Source organism: Perissodus microlepis, chromosome 9 (genome assembly GCF_051167445.1).
Source record: "Perissodus microlepis isolate ML-2025 ecotype Zambia chromosome 9, ASM5116744v1, whole genome shotgun sequence".
NCBI lineage: Eukaryota > Metazoa > Chordata > Actinopteri > Cichliformes > Cichlidae > Perissodus > Perissodus microlepis.
Window position 1 is genome coordinate 29,173,447 of NC_140469.1, and position 24,195 is coordinate 29,197,641.

The 24,195-nt window shown below is 42.2% G+C and overlaps 1 protein-coding gene and 1 non-coding gene across 3 annotated transcripts in view; one reads left to right on the forward strand and one right to left on the reverse strand.

The window, feature by feature from the left end:
• The window catches only part of rps6ka3b (ribosomal protein S6 kinase A3b), a 67,116-nt gene that overhangs the window by 8,036 nt on the left and 34,885 nt on the right, over positions 1 to 24,195 (forward strand). The window contains exon 2 of one of the 2 annotated variants that reach the window (XM_084940021.1): positions 7,630 to 7,689. In XM_084940021.1, the coding sequence (XP_084796147.1) occupies positions 7,630 to 7,689 (60 nt within the window). Of the gene's footprint in view, positions 1 to 7,629; positions 7,690 to 18,530; positions 19,108 to 24,195 lie in introns of those variants that run through there. The other variant, XM_084940024.1, reaches the window with a different exon arrangement.
• Positions 1,103 to 1,196, reverse strand: trnai-uau (transfer RNA isoleucine (anticodon UAU)). The gene is made up of 2 exons: positions 1,159 to 1,196; positions 1,103 to 1,138 (listed from the first exon to the last, which is right to left on the reverse strand). It is a non-coding gene; the product is annotated as a tRNA-Ile (tRNA).

Below are 24,195 nucleotides of genomic sequence, written 5' to 3' on the forward strand. Positions count from 1 at the left end.
TTGCAGAGCTTTGAGGTGTAAGGGTTCAGTATGGGTGGAGTGTGAGAGTTTCACAAAGATGACGGAGGATGGGGAAAAGCACGGTGGGTGTTTCTGGAGAACATGCTTTTCTCCAGAAACACCCACCGGGCTTTTCTTTGGGGTGGAGTCGATTCCAGGCAGATAAAATCCCACCTTCGGGTACATTTACACCCTTGTACAGTTGCCTTGCACCGTCCCTCGAGTAGGTTTCACTTAATCGCAGCTCTTCTCTCCTCACATGTTTGAAGATCACTCTTTCAGAGCAGGACCAAGTTCACAGTTTTAAGACTTTTGTTGTTTGGGTCCGTTTTTGGAAGCGACAACATGCTGTCCTCTCATGCCCCTCATAGATTTCTCAATTCCTCAGCAGTAATTTTAAGGGCGGCAGCTGTTGTTGAGGAAGCGCTGCAGTTTCATGCTCGGGCACGATTAGTGGCCACACTGCATTTTTACTGTTCCCACCTCTATGAGGGGACAAGGGCACAGTATGCCACAGTGGTCCAGGGTTGGAAACTTGCACTGCCAACAGAGACAGCTGCAGTGTTAAAGGGAAACTACCCTGTAGTGGGCTATTTATGGTTATTTAGTACTACAGCTTTGCATTTCCATCACAATAACACTGCGTTTTTTGATACAGCAGCAATAAAATAAGCTTTTAAAATGTTTTTGCATCACAGCCATGACCAGAAGTTTTGGCATTCGTGCAGATTTAGTGTTTCGTGCATTTTGTTTTTTCAGTTTTTCCCCTTCAGCCTTAAAAGAATGATGGGAGTTTGCCATTGTCATGGGGCATGTGGGTGGATGGTGAGGATAACAATAAGTTGAGAACGAGATGATGTAGGATTTTCAAATTTATACGTCTGCTAAAAATCTAAGAATTTGAATCCTGGTGAACTTGATGTCAAGGTCAGAGGTCAAGTGTGCTTAAAATTCAAGATTATTGTCATGTGTGCAAGGAAAAGGCATTTCTCTGTACATTAAAATTCTTTCTCTGCTGTCCACACGCAGAAGCCTGTTAATATGTACAAATAGATAAAATACAAATTGCATGAATAAAACTCTGTTGCCTGTTATAAGTTTTTGCTCCAGGTGAGGCTCGAACTCACAACCTCGGCATCACTCTGCAGGTTACTGTCCTATAAGTACCGCGCGCTGACCGATTGCGCCACTGGAGCTCTGTAACCGCTTGTGAATGCAATAATTTAAGAAGGAAGTCTCCTAGGATTTTCACATTTATCCCATAGGTGCGTCTCCTAGGAGGCTTAGGCAGCCGTCAGTGTTTTTATTTCTGCTGGGCCACTTCTGATTGATGGGATCCATTCCTGTGTCACCAGAGCGCCAAGCTGATAAAGGTTTGTGGACTTCTGCTTTTTGAGGATTGACCACAATAAAATGTCCACATGATGGATCACTGTGTCCCAAGGCAGACTGATAACCTAAGAAGGGACATTAATGTTTTCCATCCATGGCCAGGAAACTCCCCAGGGAATGGGAATGTTTAACTCCATGCCATAACCTTTATTTATAAAGCTGAGCGATTGTGAGGTGGAGTAGGCCGGTTTGAGTAAAATCAAATTATAAGCAGTTATGTTTGATCCAGCAACGTCCTGTTTGAAGCTTGAAGCACAGTCATTTCTAACAGGTTTACAATGACTGCAAGTTGTTTTTTGCAGAAAGCGCCACAGATTATTTGCGTAGCATCTGAACGCTGACAAAGCGTTAACCCAGTCAATACCGCTAAATCAAATCTTTGAAATATTTTAAGCATATTTCTCGTGTTTGAAACGTTTCTAAATGCTCAAAGTATCTGATTAGTTTCTGTAGACTCAGCCTTTTTAAATTACTGCAGGTAGTTAAACCAGAAACCTGGTGCAAGTTTGAGACTTCAAAAAAAAATTTCATTCAGCTTTCTTAAATGCATCAGTGATTAAAAGTTCTATAAGGCAACGTTAACATTTAAAGACTGAAATGTTGGTCACATTAGAAAGCTTTTTAGACAGCCACGCCACATATGAAGGCTGATAAACGAGCTGTCTCGGTTCAAAGTGATGGTCATTCTTTTTGGCCTAAAAGTTCTGGTTCGGACTCTGTTGTTGCTTAGCAGTAACACAGGCGATTTCACAGGAAAGTCTGATTTGACTAATGGTTATAAATCATTCGTCCTCCCGCCTCTTACGCACTAGCTGAGATAAGAAGGCCGGTTTGAAGAGTTCAAAGTCCACATGGTTTCTGGGTGTTGTTTGAATATAGTCTCACAAAAAACCAAACCTCTCCCTTAACAGAAAACCACAGACGAGCTCCACCTCAGCAGCATCACTTCCCTCGACCTAGGATGCCCCGCGTTGCCAGCAGCTCGACTCTAACTTTAACGATTATTAATACCAGGTGTGGCTGCAGAGTTCTGTGCTCAGATGTCATCATCCTGATACCTAATCGATCTATAGATTAATAAAAGGAGACAGTGGAGTCTAAAAGCCTTTGAATGCTTTTAATTTCGACTTCCTTTTCCTTCCTAAAAACAGGAACTGAGCTCTTGTAGTGATCCTTCGACTGCAACATGCCGCTCTTTATTAACTGTAGCTTCCAGGAAATTTCCTAGATGTGAGGGGTCAAAGCTCATCTTTATCACTTTCCCTCAGGAAATCATCCCAAAAGAACTTCTGATACCGTCAGGAACTCCCACTATCTGGATTTCCTGCTTCACCACATAGTTGGGGGGGAATGAGACCCCGTGGAGCAGAACATTTAACAGCTTTCATCGTGCTTTTACAGGAAGAGGTCGAGACAACATGTACAAATCAAACTTTAATTGCAGTAAAATACGCCTTTCCTTCTGAGAACGTGTTCTGGTTGTTGATGCTCCTGATGTAACAGGTCTGGTTGGAGTCAGAACAAGACTCAGAATGTTTTTGTTTTACTCGTGAACAGCAGTCGTCACAGTGTCGAGCCTTTCCAAAATACTTTAGATGATGATGGGAGTTTTTATTTAGATGCAGCTATATTTATGCTGCTGGTGTCATCAGGCATCACTTTAGGTTGTCCAAAATGGACAGGACTCTGGGTAGCTGTGACTTAATAGTTTTTTCTTCTTGATCGTAGGGGTCGAGGTAATTGATATAGTTTTGTTTTGGATTTTTTTTTAAATATTTTACAGGCTTAAATTGTAGTAAAATACCTTTCTTTGAGAAGTCACGTGACAAGCAGCTACTTTACATTTTTATTTTAGACATGACACCAGCAAGCAGTTGCTTTCCACAGACTAATCAGGGTTTTTCCTGGCTCTGAATGGACTTTCGTAGGTGTGATAACACATTTAAGTGTGATTAGCCATTTGATTATAAGTTGCCAAATAAAAAACCTGATAAAAAACATATTATTACATAACTGCTGATTTTCCTTTCGGGGGAAGTCCACGGCCTCTTTGGGAGATTCCAACATGTTTTTATATGTAGGAAAATCCCTGTATAAGTTTCCACGTTGATTTAAAAATGCTCCAAAAGCCTCTGTTACGCCAGCTTTGACGTGCTCTTGAGGCGTGCTGGACTCACTCAAATCTTTTCCTAAAAAAAGACACTTCTAGAGAACGATTAGAGAAGTCAAAGCATGAATTGAAGCAATCGTGGAGTTTTCTCCCGAATGTCTCATCTTTCCGAGCTGTTGCAGCATCTCTGTCTCAGTAATCTGGGAATCTTTGAGCTCGTCCACTGAGAAATAATGGCTGCTTCTCCAACTCGGCTGTGTTGGCTTCGCTGTGTTCACCAAAATACAAAATGTAAGAAATGGACGACAAGCCAATATGAGTTTTGGCCCTTGCTGCACTTTGCGAGGGCGACAACGGCGAGCACAAACTCCCTGTAAAGTTTTAATGGTTCTGTCATAAATCAGGCAGGCGTATTATTTGCACAGATCTTACATAATACCAGTGTTGCATGTGATAATTTGGTAAGTTACAAACTTCTAATAATGTGACAGCTTTGCTGTATAGCTCCAAAATAACCACATGGAGAGTTTTGTGCAATTTGCATGGATACTTTAACACAATTTAAATATGTAGATATGACAATGCACCGAAGTTAGAGAGTATTATTTTATTATATTGTCAAAGAACACTTTTAAAGTAACACTTTCCCAACATTATTTTGTACCTTCTTAGGCTTTCTTATTATGTAATTTGAAGTGTTAAGCAGTCGTAAGAGACCAGTAAAGGACTGTTTGGATGGATGAGATCTTTGCGGTTGTAAAAACTGCAGCAACCTGTCGACGCATCGATTCTTTTCTGTAATGTTAGCACTGAGTTGTGCAGCGGGCTGGGTGGTTAGCGCTGCTTTCTCAAGGCAAGGACTGAAACATTGGCAGGACTCTTCTGTTTGTGTCTCGAGTTTACATGTTCCCACCATGCTTGCATTGAATTTCCATGGAAAGACATGCTTCCCATCCCGACCCAGGACACTCTTGCAAAATCAGTACTTAATCTCAAGAGTTTCACTTCCTGGATAAATGAAGATTAAAAAACAAGACAAAAACTTTGCACCCACTTTCCACAATTTGTGACTCATGTTTTTTTCTGAGTCATAACTCAGTCAAATCTAACCACGCAGGAACAGTTCGTATTTATAGATTCATTGTGCCATTTCGTTTCTGAAGTCCTTTGCAAATGAAGGTTGGGAATCTTTGAAGAAAATATGATTGTCATCAATCCAAAACCTGCCTGAGAGTCATCACATTCGTAGGTTTACACTTCATGCAGGAATTGCTGAACTATAAAATTATGTAAGTTGTCTTAACTTAAAAAAATGCAAAATTGTAGCCTTAAAATAAATTAGCATCAACTTAAGAGGGGTAGATTACACAACTCTGAGTATGCAGTGCATTTAGGAAAGAAAAGTCACATGACAGTCAGAAAAAAAACTGTAAAAAGGAAAGGTTAAATATACTTATAAGGATAAGGATCAGGTTACGAGGACGGTTGTCTGCGCTGTTATTTTATCAGAGCCAGATAATCATTGTTGGCTTGACAGCTCTAAGCTACTAGAGTCACACTTTAGTCACACAGAGTTAAAATAGCACAGCAAACTCCTGGCGACACAGAAAAATTGCATTGACCTTTTTTGCATTCGCTGACTGTTTGCAAGTAGCTGCAGTGACGACAGGGCAGCATCCTCAACCTCTGGGACACCACTTTCAATAACAAGGTGATTGCACAGGATGCCCCGTCAGAGGGAACCAATAAATCGTGATCTGACTTGGACTGATCGCAGATTGGTGAAGACTTCCAAGTAATGATGTAGGGATTTGTAGTTTTCAACAGTTTATCCCAGTTAACAAGCAGGTTGCACATAATTGCCATCTTGACCCGTTCAGTCACAGACTGATACCAAACCCGACTGGTCAGCATCTTCGCAGCAACCATGATGTCATTTAAAAGAGTGAGGACCTTTACTGCGTTTACAGTGTAAAGGTTGATTCTGTGTGTTTTTAATGGTGAAAATTGACCAAAATCGTCCCCACAAAAACAAACGCTGCACACTTTTTATTCATGGTCTACAAGACTGAGCCATTCCACTGCTTCCTCTGCAGCCACCTTGTTTTCTCTTAATCCTGTTTCCTCTTTCTCTTCGTAATCCATCGCTCTCTCTCTGTCCGCTGCCTTTGCTCTCTCCTCGCCCTCCCCACCACCCTCCTCTTCACCTTTTATCCGGTTGTGCAGATTACAGGCCAGTAATTGCTCGCCGAGTTGCTCTCACCGGCAGAGTAAATAATCGTAATCGCTTTTATTGTTATTATGCTTTTTTGGTCACGCAGTAGTATCAGTGCTATCAGTGTCTGAATCACAGCTGTTGTTCGAGCAGGGAAGCAGACAGGCTGTTAATCTGCGTTACGTAATGCTAATTCAGATCTGTTGTTTTTGTTTTCCCTTTCGGCCGAGCAGATGAGGTACGGAAGCCGTCCGAGTCTGTCGGCCCTGCTGATAAATCTTACGTTCAGACCGTCTGGGCCCTTCTTTTTCTTCTTTTTTGTTCCCGTATCTCATTTTAACCTGAACTCTAGTTTGATCCCAACATCACAGCGAATGAGCGGGAGGGAGGTGATGATGATGAGAGCTTTTCAGAATAAAAGACGCCTACTCAGTGAGCGGCTTGCTTCACCTCTGAATGGAAAGAATTGAACGTAGGCAGCAAAAGTCCTTGATGTAAAAGAATTATTAATGTCTTTATGCACCTGATTTACCTTATATCTGATTTAAAGGGGACGCGTTCTGCTTTCTTCGTCTTCTGTCGTATTTGTACTCTTGCAGTGGTAAATCTTTCAAAAAGTGAATCATGCAACGCTACTCTTGTAGTATCTGAGAACAGAAATATGATCCCAGAAATGATCAGAATAGGCCCAGATTTTATACATTAAAGCCACCTGCCTCATATTGGGCGTCTCTGTGCTTCGTGCTGCCAAAGCACCTCTGACCTCGGGGGCGCAGACCAGGATCCTTTGGGTCCTTTGTGTTTCCGGGTCAGGACCTTGTGGATCAGGTTTGATTGGATTGGGATTTTGGGAGTTTGGAGGTTGGGTCAGCGCCTTGGGCTCTTTGCCGTTCTTCGAGGAGCCCGTGACAGTTTTTGGGTTGTGGTGATGCCCATTGTGCTGTGATGGATAGTGTTTCGTAACATCCACGTAAATGTCAGGGATCAGGTTTCCCAGCAGAACGTTACAGCTCTGATAAGCTTGTCATTATGGTTCATCTGTCACAGGTTTCAGTGGTGAGGTGGATATTTTGCATATGTTTATAAAATATATACGCAGTTTTTTAGTTAGAAAAAAATAACTAAAATATTAAAATGCAAAAATAAAAATGTTTACAGTTAAAATTAACTGCAAATGTCTAAATAAGAAAATAAAGGAAAATGAATGTGGTGATAAATAATAAAAAAAAGTATAAAATTTGAAAATAAAACAAAAAATAAAAGGAAAGGCAGAAAATATATAGATAAATAAATAAAACTGGAATAACAATTAAAAATAGCACGAAAAATCCAAATTAACATTAAAAAATGACAAAAAATAACATTTATAAAGTAAAATGATAATTACTTAACTTTTTTTTTAAAAAAACTTAAAAAAGAATCGGTAAAAAAAAGTTTATTCTAAAAGAAATGCAGAAATAGAATATCTGTATTTAATAAATAAAATGCTAAATAATTAGAAATAAAGAAATAAATTTAATATAAAAATGAAATAAAAAATGAGCAAAACTACAAAATAAATTCAAATAAAATTGCAAGAAAAAAAAAATAGAGAAAATTGACAGCACTGGAAAATCAATGAAAACAATCAACGAATGTCAGCTTCCTGTTTACGTCCACCTGAAGTCCCCGGGGTCTGCAGCCCATCAAACTGGACCTTGAATGTTTCTGTACAGATAAGTGTGCCTCAGTACTCGCTGTCTCAGAGGAACTCGAGCTGTTACCAGTTTTTCAGGTGAGCATGTCTGAGCGTGAAGAGGTGACGTCGCCTGCCAGGATCACACAGAGAGCAGCTGCTAATTAGCATGTCACTGCTGAGCCTCTGTGCGTGTGTGTGTGTTAACGCCTGACCTTTGTGTGTGTTTGATTACAGGATGCACATCATGATCCCGAGGACTCGGTGGGCGAGGACGATTCGATGTCTGTCTGCACGGTGAGTCCACCTCCTGTCCTGTGTTTTCTGCTCACATCAGAGAGGCTGCAGACTGTGTTTGGAGCTTTCTGTTAGTCTTTCCTGGCATTTCGTCGGCTTCACTGTAAACACGCCGAGCTCTCTGCACTCAAAATGCTCTGAAGGCACTCACGCGTGCAGCCATGAGTTTGACCTCCTCGTATCGACGCTTAAACAGCTCTTCTGGTCACTTTTACATCGATTTGTGTGCGACCTCGTGTGCAAAAGTTTCAGTTACATTCACACAAAGCAGAGTTTTTGATTTAGCCTCTGTTTGAGAAAACTGACGCCTACTCCTGCAGGATAATTGCTGGTATGAAAGTGAAGCAGAATGTAGCTCACTATTAAAATCATGAGTCATCTCAAAGCAGGAAGAAAAAATCCTCCCTCACATCCTTGGCACTGATCGTTATCATCATTTATTTGTGATGCTCTTCACATTTCAGGAGTTGTTTTGGGATTAGAGGATATTTTCTCTTCAGGCGATTCCACCTTCTTCTTCCTGTGGCCCACTTTTATCCTCTACTCACACATGCTGACTTTCATTTGACCCTGTTTTGGAGAAAATCACTGTAAATACAGGGTATTTTGAAATGCATGTGGTCATGCACGGATTACTAAACAGGCCTAGTGGACCTGAGCGATCTGAGCTCAGTTCTAAGATACGAAACGACCACAATGAAGTACAACTGAGTCTAGAAGAGACACAAAACCAATAGAAATGCAGAATTACTGCAACATTGAGACAATTAGAACACTGATGGGTGTAAAATGATTGAAAACATGTAAAATTATTGGAAATGAGTGCAATGTTGGAAAGTGAAATGTGCAAAACAAGCAAAAGAAACAACCTGAAATTGGTACAAAACGAGGAAAAAGCAGCCCCCAAATAATAAAAAAGTGAAACAAAGTCATCAAAAAGACACAAAAATTACCTCAAGAGTGGAAATTGATGGAAAATCACCAGAAAAATGCATAAAATACTCACAGGAAGAAGGAAAATCACCCCTAATAGGTGTAAAACATTTGCAAAATACATGCAAAGTAGCAGAAAATGATGCAAAGCATTTGTCAGCAGACACAAAAGATCACAAACAGACCTCAAAGAGAATCACAACATCGCTGAATTAGTGCAAAATAATGAAGAACCATCCCAAAGAAAGTTTCTGTGTCCTGTTTTTCAGTGACTGCTGTCTTGTGTGAGTCCTCGAGCCTCTGAATGGCTTTTTGTACCTTTAAATGTTGGTGAGCCTTCACTTCACTTGGGACTGGTGTGATGGGGAAAAAAGAGCGGTGCCCTGTAAACAAAAATAAGCACAGGTGCAGAAACACAATTTAAAGGATTAGATGTTGTGGTTGTTTTATGAAATGTGGGCTGGTTCTCATAAGCTACAAAAGCAGAACTGGCTCCTCAGACGTTTCAGGAGCCGTGTGGTCCTGCACAGAGCTCACGGACCTGTCTGCGAGTGTGTTTGAGCAGCAGCAGGGAGGGCAGCTGCACGTATTGATTTTTTAAATGCAGAGGAGATGGCTTATGGATCGACTCTCTGGTAGGAGCTGAGCACTCATTACCTCACTGCACAGAGTCGGCAGCACTCACACAAAGACACACACGAGCTCTGCAGCAAGAAGCTGGATGTGAAAACATCACCAGCGTCACATTGTGTGAGTGTGTGTCTGCAGGTCTGTGTGTGTGTGAGTGTGAATATATTACATAGCTGTTAATGAGTGACTTAGACTGTTCCACTCAGTGTGAAGCGAGTGTGTGAGAGTGTGTGTCAGGTTAAATCGGGGTAATGAGGCAGCTTTCTCTCTGTGTCACGTTGCTCAAAGTCTTAGAGTGTGCGAATGACACAAATTCACACACCGCTACACTTGTGAGGACCTTCACTGACACAAGGGACGGTAAAGCAAACAAGTTCTGCAACGGTCAGACCACAGAGCTTCAGACCAGGCTGTGAGTAAGTCTGGGAGAAATGACCACACTTCTCACTTGGTTTATCACCTCAATAAGCACTTTGGTCAGTTAATGGCCTCAGTCACTGGTATCAGGTCTTACTGAATAAAACATGACGTTCTGTAAATTTTATTCACCGGTCGTCCAAATGGAGGATGAAACAGGGTGTGCGTGTTACTGAGACACTACACGAGCCAGGCTGATTGTAGTAAATAAAAAAAACCTGAAACCTAAAGTTTAAAAAGAGAACTTACTAATAAAACAACTAAAAACTGAAACTAAAACTTTGATATGGGACAAAAATTATGGCAGAGGGAACCAAAAGAAGCAAAAATGCAGAAAATACAAGATGCAAAATGTGAGAAAATTATACAAAACGAATATAAAACGATAGAAAACAGCCAAAAAAAGGAATTCAGAATGATGAAAAAGCAACCTCAGTGATCATATAAAGACCAAAATGACCAAAGCCTGACCTAGAATGGCCAAAATGTGACAGAAAAGGACAAAAAGAAGGAAATGATCAGGAAGGGAGCTCAATAACCATGGAGGTATACTACAGAGAGGCCAAAACAGTCCCAAAATCATGGACAGCAATAATGAAGACATGCAAAATGAATACAAATGAGAAAGAATGATGAGAATGATCGGTTTGCTCTCCCAAATGTTAAAAATATGATACACACCAGACTCAAAGCTTTGGAAAGCAGACATGAAGACATGCAAAATGAATAAAAAGAGAGCTCAGTGATCATAAAAATACCAAAATGACAAAACAATGGCCCAAAACAGTCACAAAACAATATTGAGCAACTATAAAGAGGAGCAAAGTGATTAGAAAGAGATCTCAGTGATCACGAGAAACAGTCAAAGGACCACAGAGGGACACAAACAATCAAAATGTGAAACAAAACGATGGGAAGCAACCATGGAGGCAAGTCAACATGAACAGAGCTCAGAGATAACTAACATGTGACACAAACGATATTAAGCAACTATAAGAGAGGCAAAATTATTAGAAAGATATCTGTTCATAAATGATTAAACGCCTGCGAGGCACAAAATAATCCAACAACAGCAAAATAGTTGAAGTTAAACACACAGGAAGTGTGTTTGGGTTTAGTCTGTGTCACTGTGGTCAGATTTCATCACAACATGTCAGCAGACGCTTTGGTGCAGATCTTTGCTGAGACTTGGTGAATCTTCGTGAGTCAGCTAACTTCAAAAGCTTGCTTTATAATTTCCATCCTGAACTCCTGAAAAGGCTCGAGGCTATCGTGAAGAGTGGATAGGGAACACTGAATTTAATTTCAAACATTTCAGAGACGTAAAAACCTCACATGCAGAATCACTGCTGCTTTTTTAAAAACTCTTTAAGTTGTACTTCCTATGTCCATTAATGGGTCGACCTGTAGTGCCAACAGCAGTCAGTGATGTTTGACCACGAGCCAAAAGGAAATTCACCAGCAGCTTTGCAAAGTAGGATTTCATTTCCTCAAATATAGCAGATATTTTTGTTTATCGTTTGGCAGGAAATGAGAGGAACTGCTGTGGTTTGTTATCTAAAGTGACAGAGACTCATTGGATTGGCTTATATGTGCACTCGCATGTGCAGACAACCGCCCAACTACCCCTATGAGCCAGTAAGAGCCAATAAAAAACAGACTAAAAGGAATCACTGAAAACACACACACTCACACACACACACACACACACACACACCTCAGCTCTCATTCACAGACACACTCGCTCAGATCCTGAAACACCTCCATCACAGCGCTGTTACATCCATTGAGTCGATAACACATACACACATTATCATGAGCTCAGGTGTGACTGCAAGAAACACACATTCAGTTGACACACTGACATCATCGTTCATTGTTGAGTCAGTAGCACACACACACGCCTGGTTTGCTGTCTTTGTGGGGACATCCCATTGACATAATGCTTTCCTTAGCTGCTTACTCTAACCATCAAAAATGGTACATTATTAGACAATCGACATCAGTGCTGGTTTTTAAATCCAGAAAACACATTTTTATTCACTGGCTTTTGACTCAGTGGTTGACTGACTTGTATTTACTTATATTTTATTGTTTTCGCTATGTTTATTACTTTATCGTATTTATTATTCTTATGGTATCTATTATGTTTCTATTGTTCAGCACTTTGGTCAGCCTTGTGTGTTTTTAAAGTGCTATATAAATAAACGATGATGATGATGATGATGAAAAATGAATGCCTAACCCTAAACCTAACTGTAACATTTTGAGTGTGAAAAATGCCTTCAACCCCATGGGGACCTGGACTTTGGTCCCCACGAGGGCTGTTGGTCCCCACCAGTATAGCAAATGTCAGATTTTGGTCCCCACCAAGATAGTAAGAATCCGTACACACACACACACACACACACACACACACTCGCTAAGGCCCCCAGTGAGGCAGAAAAGAGTTTCCAGACAGCAGAAGGAACATCATTGCTCTCTGAGGGACCAACTAACATCTGCTGCCATCTGCCGCTGCTGTTCAGCTGTGTGTGTGTGTGTGTGTGTGTGTGTGTGTGTGTGTGTGTGTGTGTGTGTGTCAGACACAGTATCATGTCTCATCAGGATGAGGTCACTTGTTCGCTGTGGGAGCACCATGTTGAACACACACGTGCACCAGCTTCTTAGTTTGTGTGACCTGCTGCGCCGCGGGTTTTGTGCCTCGCTCGGTTTTGCTCTCCCAGCTGATTTCTCTGGCTGACTGCGTCGCTCTAAATGCTTTAAATGGGACTTCTTAAATATTTCATAAATGCGCAGGTGTGCAGCCTTGCAGAGCTGAGATCTGTTCCGTCATCCTCTGAGAATCGATTGAGGCAATGCCAAACTTATGATAGCACCTTCTCCTTCCTGTGGCCCACTTTTAAAAACAAAACATCTGCAGAGAGGTGCGATTTAACGTAAAAGTGACACAAAGCAAACTCCAAAGAAATGCTAAAATAAGGAGATGAAAACCAGCCATAAAGAAAAGAGGAGCTGATAATTAGAAAGATGCAAAATGAGTAACATAAGACGTAAATTGACAGCAAAGTGTTGTGAGATTATGGAAAAATGTAAAACAAAATATCCTAAGTCTAAATGAGTGCCTAATATGATAGAAATAATGACCACAAAAAGGATTAAGTGACCAAACTGTGACATAAAATTCCCAAAACAGGGATGAAGATGAGCACAAAGAACAGGAAGTGATAGCAAAAGGATACTCTCATGAAGCTGCTGAAAACAGTTTGAAAGCTTTTATGACTCAGGCTATTATAACAGGATTAATATGTTCAGGGAAAATCAGCCCATCAGTTTCCCAGAACAGCGTCCTGTTATTGATTAACCGAGCGATTGGTAGTGTTTAGTGAGCACGTGTGTCCCGGAGAGAACAGCCAGTGAAAGCTAATGTGTGATTAGTTTCAGAGGGTTAATGAGAAAAGTCCAGAGGTGGGTTTCAAAGTAGCTTGCAGATTTGTAGGATCTATGGGAAGGCTGAATGGCCTTAAACAGCGCCCCCTGTGGATGTGTAGAGTGACGTCTGTGGATGTTTGTCCTGGTGTTTGTATGGGTGGCAAAATAAAATATGTCCGGTATCTGCGAACAATTACCGGTAGAAACACCTTGTTGCTGATTAAATGAATGATTGCTTGATCATGATTCTGTTCATTGGGGAGCAGTGATGTTTTTACAGGTTTTACAGGTTTTACAGGTCAGTCAGGTGTACGTGCTGCTCAACATTCATCACGATTTTGCTCCTTGTTTTTGGCTGTTTAGGTTACTGCATGACCAGAAGTCATTTTCGGAGCTGAGCTACAATTAATTTGGCCAGTATCGTGATTATCAAACACACTTTGGAGAATTTGATCGAAAAAGGCGATTCTTGTATGTAGGGGTGGGCGGTAGAAACGGTATACGGTAGAAACGATATAAATTTGGCCAACTGTAGAGATTTTGACTATACCGCTCTACCGCAATAGTGCATGTTGATGGTGTCATCAACTGCGCCTGTTTTGGTCGAAAGCATTGCAGCGGCTGCAAACAATATCATCTGCAAATTACTGCGCTCCCTCCACTTCCCTACCATTGATTCATTAATGCTGAATTCTCTCGCAGCTGTTCTGTTCCCATGTTGTTGCAGTATATTAATAACTAACCTTGTATTGCAGATGGATTATCTCAGTTGTTCTCCTGACTGAAGTTTGGTCTGTTTATAGCATCCTGCCATGCGATTGCATTTGTCCCTGACCACCAGAAACCCTCACATTAACTTTTCTCGAGTGGAAAAAAAGTTAGCATTCATCCTTCAGCTTCACTGTGCTAATGTTATGCTAACGTAGCTGTTTTGCTAGCGATCACGTAGCACATCATTATATACCAGCTAGCTTAACTACAGTAACCCTACAAACGTCACTGCTGTTTAGTTTCCTGTCTTCATTTATGTTGGAAGTGATAGCAAAGCGGTATGTTTTAATTTTTTTTATTGATCTCTCAGTCAGAACATGCTATGTCATGTTTAGGTGGAAACTAGCGAGCTAACTTCCTGCTAACTTCTAACTCTGTTGAATTTAATAAATTCTGTTTTCATGGATGCCTGGATGAATTTTGAGAAAATTAAAGGATTTTAAGTGTGCCTTATAGTGTGTAAAATACGTTATACAGAAGAAAAGAATATATCGTGATATATATCGTTACCGCACATGCTTCAAATTATACCGCGATATGGATTTTAAGCCATATCGCCCAGCCCTACTTGTATGTTATTTAATTGATTTGTAATAAACGAGTACCTGAGCTTTGCTCCCCACCTCCTGCCTGTCTTGAATGTTTCCCTCCATCAGCTCTTGCACTCACCTTGCTTTCCCATTTCTCTTACACCGTCGAGTTGTAGTGCACGGTGCATATTGATGGATTATGGTGTCTTAAGGGGTTTCAAAGCCAGTGGCCGGTGGCCAAGAGTGCAAAGCTGTCTGGAATCTCAGAGGGGTGTCTGTCCGACTCGTTGGTTACTCCGTCTGCTCTCTCGATAACCAGCCTTTCCAACTTTCTGCACTGTACAGGAGAGTAGACAGGATGGAGCTGGATGGAGGTGTAATTGTATTAGGTTAATGTCTAAACCACTACACTATTGATCCCTATATTTGAGGTCGTTATAATGCCACAACACTGTAGGAAAGCACAGGCTTTTATATGCACTTGCATGAATGGTAAATCTGTGAAGGCTAGATGATGAGGTCATTATTTAAATGTGCAGCAGTGTATCTTGCTGTGTGGCTGCTCTGCTACATGTGCTGCAGACAGCTTCGTAAACAGGAGTCACAGCTGCTGTGACGACACTGTTTCGAACGGAAGACAAGTGTCTATTTCTCAGTTGTAATGTTTTGGGAAAAGAAAGATGAAATCTAAGCGAATAGAGAGGATATTATGGTATGAGCTGTATGTGTCTGGTTCTAGTTTGAAGCCTTAAAAGTCATTAAGAATCTGCCTGAGCTGCAGACGAGGGTGTTTGAGCATGTCTGAGTCGTCTTTTCGACTTCAGCTCAGTGGGCGAGGATGAGATGAACATCTGGAGGAAGTGCTGGTTTTCTGGTTGGCATGAATCACATCAAAAGCAAGAAATCAGGTAGGCTTCTAGTAAACTGCCTGCTCATAGTCATAGTTTTATAGAAGAGGTTTGCATAAATTAATGTCAAAACACACGTTTTTTTTAGGTCACCTTCCCTGTTACTGTCCAGAAATGAGGCAACATTGGTTACGCAGGTAACCGACATGACGAGCTGTGGACTGTGAAGCATCATTGTAGCCACTGACAGGAAGTCTGATGGTCTTTCTGAGCGGCGGTTTTACATGTAAAAATGGTTAAAATAAGCGTGTACAGCTGCTGTGAAAGAGGTTCATTATGAAATCAAGAAGGCTTCTGTGGCGTCGTTCGTGTCACTACTTCATCATCAGAGACACTTAGAAATAAATCAGCTCGGTCATCATGGTAGCCAAAAAGGACCGCTTCAAAACAACACAATGGCAGACGTGCCAGATCTGCCATCTTTTGTGTACAGTCTCTGCATTGTTACGTCAAGGTTAATGCGGTCTGAAGTTGCCGCTGAATGCTCAGGCGCTGCAGCTAACGAATCCCGACATAACATGTGGAGCTTTATTTCCTCTTTCCGACCTGTTTCTCCTGACGGATCGCCGGAGGAGGAGTGAATTATTCATTATTCCCTGAGAACGAGGTCTTTACCACAAGTGTAAAAAATGTGATGAAGCTCCTTATTAGAGAAGTCATGTTTCAGATTCTATAAATCACCCTCAGTGGTGTGTGCGTGTGTGTGTGCGTGCGTGTGTGTGTGTGTGTGTGTGTGTGTGTGTGTGTGTGTGTGTGTGTGTGTGTGTGTTGACTGTGTACGAAGCGCTCATGGCAGATGGTGTTTAATCTTCTCTGGCCATCTGGACTGACTTTCTCTGGCGTCTTTTAAACGCCCACACACACACACACAAACACAAGGCATTTTACTGAGTGCGCTCAGGTGTGTGTGTGTGTGTGTTTGTGTGTCCATGTGTTGTGTGTATGAGACAACATTCTTTGGAAACAGCTCATCCAATTACAATTTAGACGGTCACAACCTTCAGACTTGCAACAAAAAACAACAGACACTGTGTGTGTGTGTGTGTGTGTGTGTGTGTGTGTGTGTGTGTGTGTGTGTGTGTGTGTGTATTGTCTAGACTGGAAAGTTGTCCTCAGATTTGGGGCTGTTTGTTCTTCTTCTCTGAAATCTATTTATGTGTTTGGGTTCAGCACTTAGAGGCTATTTGTTCTCATCTGTGGTCATCACTGTGAGTGTGCATGTATTTGGGAGGGAGGCAGGAAGTGTGTGTGTGTGTGTTGCGGGTCTGAACACCTAAAATGGAAACCTCTGCCCCTCCCACGCTGGCTAAAGTGGATATTGATGGATACAGAAAGCGCGAAAGAGAGGAGATATTGATTGATAGGAAGAGTTATAAAGCTTTTTCTCTCTGTTTAGTTTCTGTCGGGATCACTCTGTGAATTCCTTTGTGGTAATAGGCAGGGTCACTCTTGTGTGTGTGTGTGTGTGTGTGTCTGTTTTGTGAACGAGGCATTGTGGGTCTAGCCATTGTGAGGTCACAGGGTGGTGATGTAATCTGTGTAACGCGGCGCCGCTTTTCCTGAGCGCAGTGGTTACTCGCTCTCTCCAGGAACAGATTTATCACACACAAACAAACCACACACACACACAAAACCTGGCCTTGTGACCTTTGACCTTCACTCTCTGTCAACCTAGCAGTGTATCAATGACTCTACATGCTTTGACCTTGCTATTTATTTTATAAGTGAGGAAAACAACCCTGTAGGGCCGATAATTACCTGTTAAACTATCAGTTATTGTTTTGATTCATTTATTAGTCTTTCAGGAAAAAATGTCCATCCTGACTTAAAAACATCCAAAGTGATGTTTTTATTCCTGGACTATTACAGAAGCTTAGCACGAGCTGCAGTTCAAAATAATCCTCCTTTGTCTCACACTGAGTGGTGGTGCTGTTTTAGCTCCTCCCCCCTGAACACTGCCACACCTGTGTCTGATTGCTGGTTGTTTTTATGGACGGGTTCTTCAAAGTAGCAAATTAAACACATTAGAAACGTGTAAATTTAATTTCACAGTTATTGTAAAGTAGAATCCGCCCCGAGCATCGTTTCCTTCAGGAAACAGTTTTCGTTTTGCTTGATTGTTTTTCATTTTCTTCCTTTAGAAATTCAGTGGACACAAAAATAGGACTGCAGATTGCCGCGATGACGGGCCGATAAGTCTGCGTGCTGATTGCTTTCTTTAATTTAAAATCAGCTTCCTGTTGTTGTTGTTGTTGTCGGTGATGAGTGGCGACGCAGCACACGCAGTGATGAAAGGGCCTGCAGCCAGCAGTTATTGTTCAGTCTGCAGGTTCCTGATTAAACGCTTTATCTGTGAGAGGTAATTTCACCCAGAAAACCTCAGGTTATAACGTTGTACAGCGAGCAGTGTTGGGATTCTGACTCGTGGAAACAGCTCATAATGTTGTATATTTATTATATTTCGTTCGTGCTTTGGATGTAAAACAAAACTATTATTAGTGACAATGTTTAAGCAAAATATCGACTAAAATAAGTAAAAAACAAATATTTTTTAAGACAAAAGCTAAAAAACCTCCCATCTGTGATCATGTAACCACGTAAAAAAGGTCTCTGTGGCTCATGCGGAAATATCTGAGGGGGATTTTGGATGATGAGCGAGGAAGAGGAGGTTGTTTTTGCTCATTTATTGTTTTATTAATATTACTGAGGAGGAGAGGAGGAGGTGGACGAGAGGAAGATGCTCTCAGATGTCTGACTGACCCTAGCTGGAATTTGACACAGAGACTCAAAGCTACCCGCCTCCTCCTCTTCCTCCCCCTCTGAGCCTTCATCATCATCCTCCTCTTCCTGTGGAATTTCATGTCACACACTTCCTGCTCTCAGAATCACAAATGCCGTCTGCTTTTCTTTCCTTTCCTTGTTATGTTTTATTTTAAACAAACTCCTCTCCTGCTTGTCCTTTCTCTCTTATTTCCTTTCCTCGTGTCCTCTCTTCTGTCATGTCCTTTCCTTACTTCCTTTTCTTACTGCTCCTTTCCAGTCAGTTTTTCTTGTTTCATCATCTCTTTATCGTTCCTTTGTCCTCTTCACCTTTATAGGTACTTTCCTTTTTTATCTCCTCGTTAATTTCACCTCATCATTTCTCATTTCCTCTCCTCTTTCCTTTTTAATTTCTCTCCTGTCTTGTCTTTTATTTCATTTTTTCTTTGTCTTTTCTTAATCTCTTCTATTTCCTTTTCTTATATCCTTGGCTCTGGTCTGTTTCCTTTCCTCACTTCCTCTTTTATTCCTGTTCTTGTCCTCCTGGCCTCTCCTGTCATTTGCCCTCCTTTCCTCTGTTTCCTTCCCTCCTTTCCTTTCTAATATTTTGGACTCTGCAGAGGTTTCCAGCTTCATCATTTTAGATGTATTCAGACGATGCGTTCAGTGACCTGTGGGAAATCACACTGTAATATAAACAGTATTCATCACATGACGCTGCAGACAGACGCAGACTCTGAGGGCGTGATGTAAAGTTTGTTGGGGCGGGGTGCTCCAAGGACAGATGTGTGCCTTCCTGTGCAGATGTTACCAGGGAAACAATGACAGGACATGCTTTAATCACCAGGACGAACAGCTGGAGGGCCTTCCTCTGTCTGTGTGTGTGTGAGAGAGAGGGAGTGTGTGTGTGTGTGTGTCCATCAGTGCTGTGCGCTGTAGCAAGTTTGTCCAGTTAGTGAGTTTGAGCGGCAGCGTGGTGACAGGAGACAAGCGGGATGAAGACACTTTTATTTAACGTTAGAAGCAGGCAGTACCAGGTACACACACACACACACACACACACACACACACACACACACACACACACACACACACACACACCATGCAGACATACAGACTGTTGGTACAGATTGTCGTTAGCTGGCTGTCTGCGTTTGTTACATTTCTCGTGATTCACAGTGTCTTTGGTGTCCTCGTAGTCTCGGTGTGTTTTCATTGTTTTTGAAGTCATTGTGTGTGTGTGAGTGTGTGTGTGTGTGTCAGGTTTAGTGGGGGGTTGTGAGCAAACGTGCAGCTTTGCTTTGGCAGCAGAAAAAAATATTCTCACTGTAAGGAAGCGTCAGCTATTTCTGCCGTTTCCTTTCATGACTCATCTTAACTCTGCATATTTTGACTTAAAGTTCGAGTAAAGTTATTCAGACATGAGCGATCTGCTCTCGGCAGATGTGGCTCAGGAGGTGGAGATCCGCCGTTTGATCCCGGCTCCTCGAGGCTGCAGCTTAAAGCGCATAAAATAAAAGCAGTGTGAACGGGTGAATGCAAACCCCAGCGGGTCAGTAACACAATGCTAAGCTTTTGTGATGCTCTTTAGGTTTTCCTCTGTTGGCTGAATATGTCAGCCTCAGAGCCTGAACAATGCTGGACTGTGAGGCCGGCCGCACCAACAATGAGCGATTTAGTGGTGTGTAATTAGCGACCAGACGTGGATGGATGTGAGCTGAACAGCTGAAACTGAGTCGTAACACTTGCCGGCTGCTTTGATTGATTATTGATGAGTATTTATCTCTGACTGCAGGATTTATGTGAGCGATGAGTCTCTCACATGGAAGGAAAAAAGTAATTCACCAGTTTTTGCTGTACTGCAGTGTGTGTTTGTGAGTGTGTGTGTGTGTGTGTGTGTGTGTGTGTGTGTGTGTGTGTGTGTGTGTGTGTGTTTGTTGGCATCAGATGAAGCGCTTTGATTTCCTCTAATGAGAGGGGAGAGCGACCGAATGAAAGGAGGACGGACAAGTGCACAGACAGTGGGTCTGCTGTCCAACAGATCACAGCGAGGTGTGTGTGTGTCGTATGGACATATCACCATGGTAACATGGTTGGCATGGCGACAAAGTTTTCTGTCTGCGAGCTGTCCCCCTTCCTTTGTCCACATCTCTCTCTCTGTGTCCATCCCACTGTCACTCAGTGTCTCTCGCCCCGTTTTGACGAGCTTCGTCAATTAGGGTTTCGTCTGATTGATTTTTGTTTAGCGAGCGGTCAGAATTTATAGGAAAATGGATCAATATGTGTCAGACAGTCAGTCATACCAGAGTTGAAAACTTGTCTTTCTTCTAAATTTTTATATTTTTTGTTTGTTTTTTTAAGTTTAGTTTTAGTTTGTTTCATTCTCGTGTTTTTAAGAGGAGATGACAGGAGGAAAAAAACACGGAAAACTTGTGACAATGACTGAAGACGACGTGCGCTGGCAGCGTAGAAAACAGCAATGTATTTACAAAAACATAATTAAGTTAAAAGAATGCGCATTTATCGGCTGTTTGCTCGGCTGACGGCGTGCGTGGAGGACAGGAGGAAGTCGCAGGGCCGGTCGGAGACTCAGAGAGAGGCTGCAGGAGGGTCAGAGCTTTTACAGCTGAGCACGAGCTCCGCTGATCCAGATAATCACCCTCCAATCAGCTCCTGCAGGACAAAGCTTACCACAGCCAAAACAAAACAGAGACACCCAGTGTCTGACCGGACGGACTTTTTTAAATGTAACTCATTATAACGCCAGAAGCCATTAAACGCTATTAACAGTGGAAAGCTGTTTGTCCATTTGAGTCTTGTTGTTTGCATGTGTGTGACGACCTGTTTTCTGTGACTTCAGGCACCTGTACCAGCACATTACAGCCCACCGAGTCTTTGATGAGTAATGTCTAGAAAGGCTGTGGTGCACGTGTGAAAACAGCACCTCGGGACGCGTGGTGGACTTTTCTCTTTCATTACCTTTCACTTTACAAAGGATATTGTGACTGATGAGCCCGTGAGGAGAGTTTCTGTGCTCTACATCATCTCAGCCTCCAGAATCACATCCTCCCAGCCGCCTCTCTCTCCGCGTGCTTCTCGGTAGATCAGTTACCAACAGAATGAAAATCTGAGCCCGAGCGCGTCTGATGTGCCGTGATTGAGGATCTTGTCTTGCCAGCTCTTGAATTAATGATGATGTCCTCCCTCAGCTCCTCCTCATCTATTCTTAATGCTCTCGCTCTACTATAGAGTTCGGCCTCTGCTGCAGATCATATCCGCCTCTCTCCTCCATCTTTTACCCTCCCTCTCTCATTTCTTACTCGTGTCTTTTTCTTTTTTTCTTTTTTTTGATCCGCCGTCTCGCAGATTAAGCATTTATGTTTCTGTTTTTTCTCTTGTTGCTTTCTGCTTTCAGATTTGTCCCTTTCCACCCGCACTACCACCATAAAATAAGATAAATTCTTGGTGAAATGAAAAGTACATTGGATACAGTGGAATACAGTATTTCTTTCTTTAGCAAAGGCAAAAATTCAAGAGAATTTAAGTTTATAAGCTCTAATCGTTCATTTCTAAATGTTAAATTCTGAGTTGTTTATGGAGATTACACTAAAATAACAGTATTATACTGTAAAGCTCATATTGTGTACAGCACACCATCGTCATAGCGTTACAAGTTTACAGTAAGGGTTGAATTCTGAGCTCTTCTGAATTCTGTCACGTTCACAAAAGCAGTTTGAGGTGATTTCAGCTTTGTAACGTGCTCAGGTGGGCTGTGGTGTTTAAACATTACTGCCAAGAAAATATCCCGACGCATTACACCAGCAGCAGCAGCCTGAACCACCGATACCTCAGTTTCCTGTTCTTAGGTGACAGGAGTGGCCTGATGTGGTCTTCTGCTGCTGTAGCTCATCTTTTTCAAGGTTGGATGTGTGTTCTGTTCAGAGATGCTCTTCTGCATGCTTTGGTTGTAATGGGTGGATATTTCAGTTACTGTCAGACCTTCCTGTCAGCTCGAAGCAGCTCGCCCAATCTCCTCTGACCTCTGACACGCTCGGTTTGAACTTTATTGTTCCAGTGATCAGTGCTCATAATGAGGTCAGCGTGTGTGTGCTTCAGATGGGTTTTCCCCTTGTGGCTCCTCAGTGGGAGTGTCTGTCCTTATATGGTAAGGACAGTCAAAGCTTCTTTTTTCTAGGGACAGCCAATCAGAAGAAAGATTTACTTCAGACATGAACAGGTTGGATAGGATGGACTGAAGTTCTGCAAAGTATAAGATAAACAAGGATTATTTTGAGCTCTAATTCATGCAAAGCTACTCTAATGCAATCCGAGAATAACAGGCCCCCTTTAAACAGAAAAACATCGATGGTCCAAGTCATTACAGGACAGCAGATCATCTGCAGTTGGTCACTCCCAACAGGTTAGAGTCATTTTAAGGTTTTGGTCCTTGAACTCTCTTAATAAACTGGCTTCATGATTAAACGCACAGATTCAAACTTTAATAGAAAGCATCGTCCTGCTGTGCCTCTGAGTCCCACACCGTGGCGTCCTGCTCTGGGTTTTCTGTTTCTGTAGGTGGAGCTCTTTTCTTTCAGATCTCCTGCGGGTGGCTGTCGCTGTCCTCGTGCAGCCGTCCAAACTTACTGCAAAGCTCATAAAGTCTCATATTCAGCTCTCGCGCAGAGACAGAGCTTTAAAAGGCAGCGTTTGATTGCATTAAACTTTTCTGCTTTTCCGCTGAACCCGCGCTTTGATCTCTTTGACAGGTGCCTCTCAGATCTGAGCCTCTGTGTTCGCGTGTGTGTGTCCGTGTGTGTCACTCGATGCAAGGCCGACGGAAATGCACTTGATGCCTCTAACCTGACAAATCCCAAACGTGTGTGTCTCTTTGTGTGCTTGTGTGTGCGCGTGGTGGCCATCCGGCCTGTTAATTTGATTGCGTAACGGGCTTAGAGGGCACAGATTGTCTGGAATGGAATCCCGCTCGCTCAATCCATGATAGCTGCTGCCATGGAGAGAGGCTTTACACACACACACATACACACACACACACACACACACACACACACACACATACGTCTACTTTGACATTTGAGGCGTTTAGCTGATGCTTTTACCCACTGCTACTCACGCTGAGAGCAACAGTGGAAAAAGCTTTAGTTCAACAGGAATTTAAAGCAGCTTCTCTCACACTCACACACACACACACACACACACACACACACACACACACACACACACAGAAGGAATACATAACAACAGCCTGGTTGGCATTATTACTCGAGTCCCACTTGCATCTATTTTTATTAGTGCAGTTAATAAGGGATATGCATGTGACGCTGGATATGTTTCCTCTCATTTCCTCTCGCTGTCTGACACTCGCTGTCCGCCGTTAAAGTAAACTCAGACACAGCCAAGATTTCCAGCTCCTTTTCCAGGCCAAACTCTGCAGTGCATGTAAATAAAAAGTTGACAAAAGGCGCCTAAAATAACCCGCGTGCTTCTGAAACTGAGAAACGGGGACCTGCTAATAGAAGTTAAGGTAAAACATTGTTGACATATATGAAGTTTTTCCCATTAAATCAGCTAAAGCTGGGAAACGTTTCCCCGACCCCATCAGAATGGCTCATTTCCTCTGCAGTAGCTTTCATTTATCGGATGAAGCAGTGCAACCTTCATACTATTATGAATGAAGTTTCAGGCCCTTGAACTGCACAGGCTGATCAAAAATTTGCAATTTTTATTATTTTCACAACTTGTTAAGTAAGTAAATAAGCAGGTGAAATTTTCAGAGCTGAGAAACTGCAACCAAAGCTGCTCAAAGTGCCGCCGTCGAAAGCAAAAATCTGGTTTTGTTCAGCACAATTTCTTTAAATGTCATCAGCTTTGAGTATCGGTGTCGTGGGAAAACTGAACCAGTTTCACGTCTGTGACAAAAATGTGTCTGGCTGATCGTTCGTGTTGGGCGGCAGTCATGTGAAATTGTCCAAAAGCCTCAATCAGTTATTTCTTAAACAAACAGAGCTGAAACTTTCAAATGTGCGTTGCATCCCCGCTTTCCTTCCTTCCCGCCGCTTGGGTCTGATCATCGGGGAGTTTTGTGTTTGTGAGTCATTATTTTGACA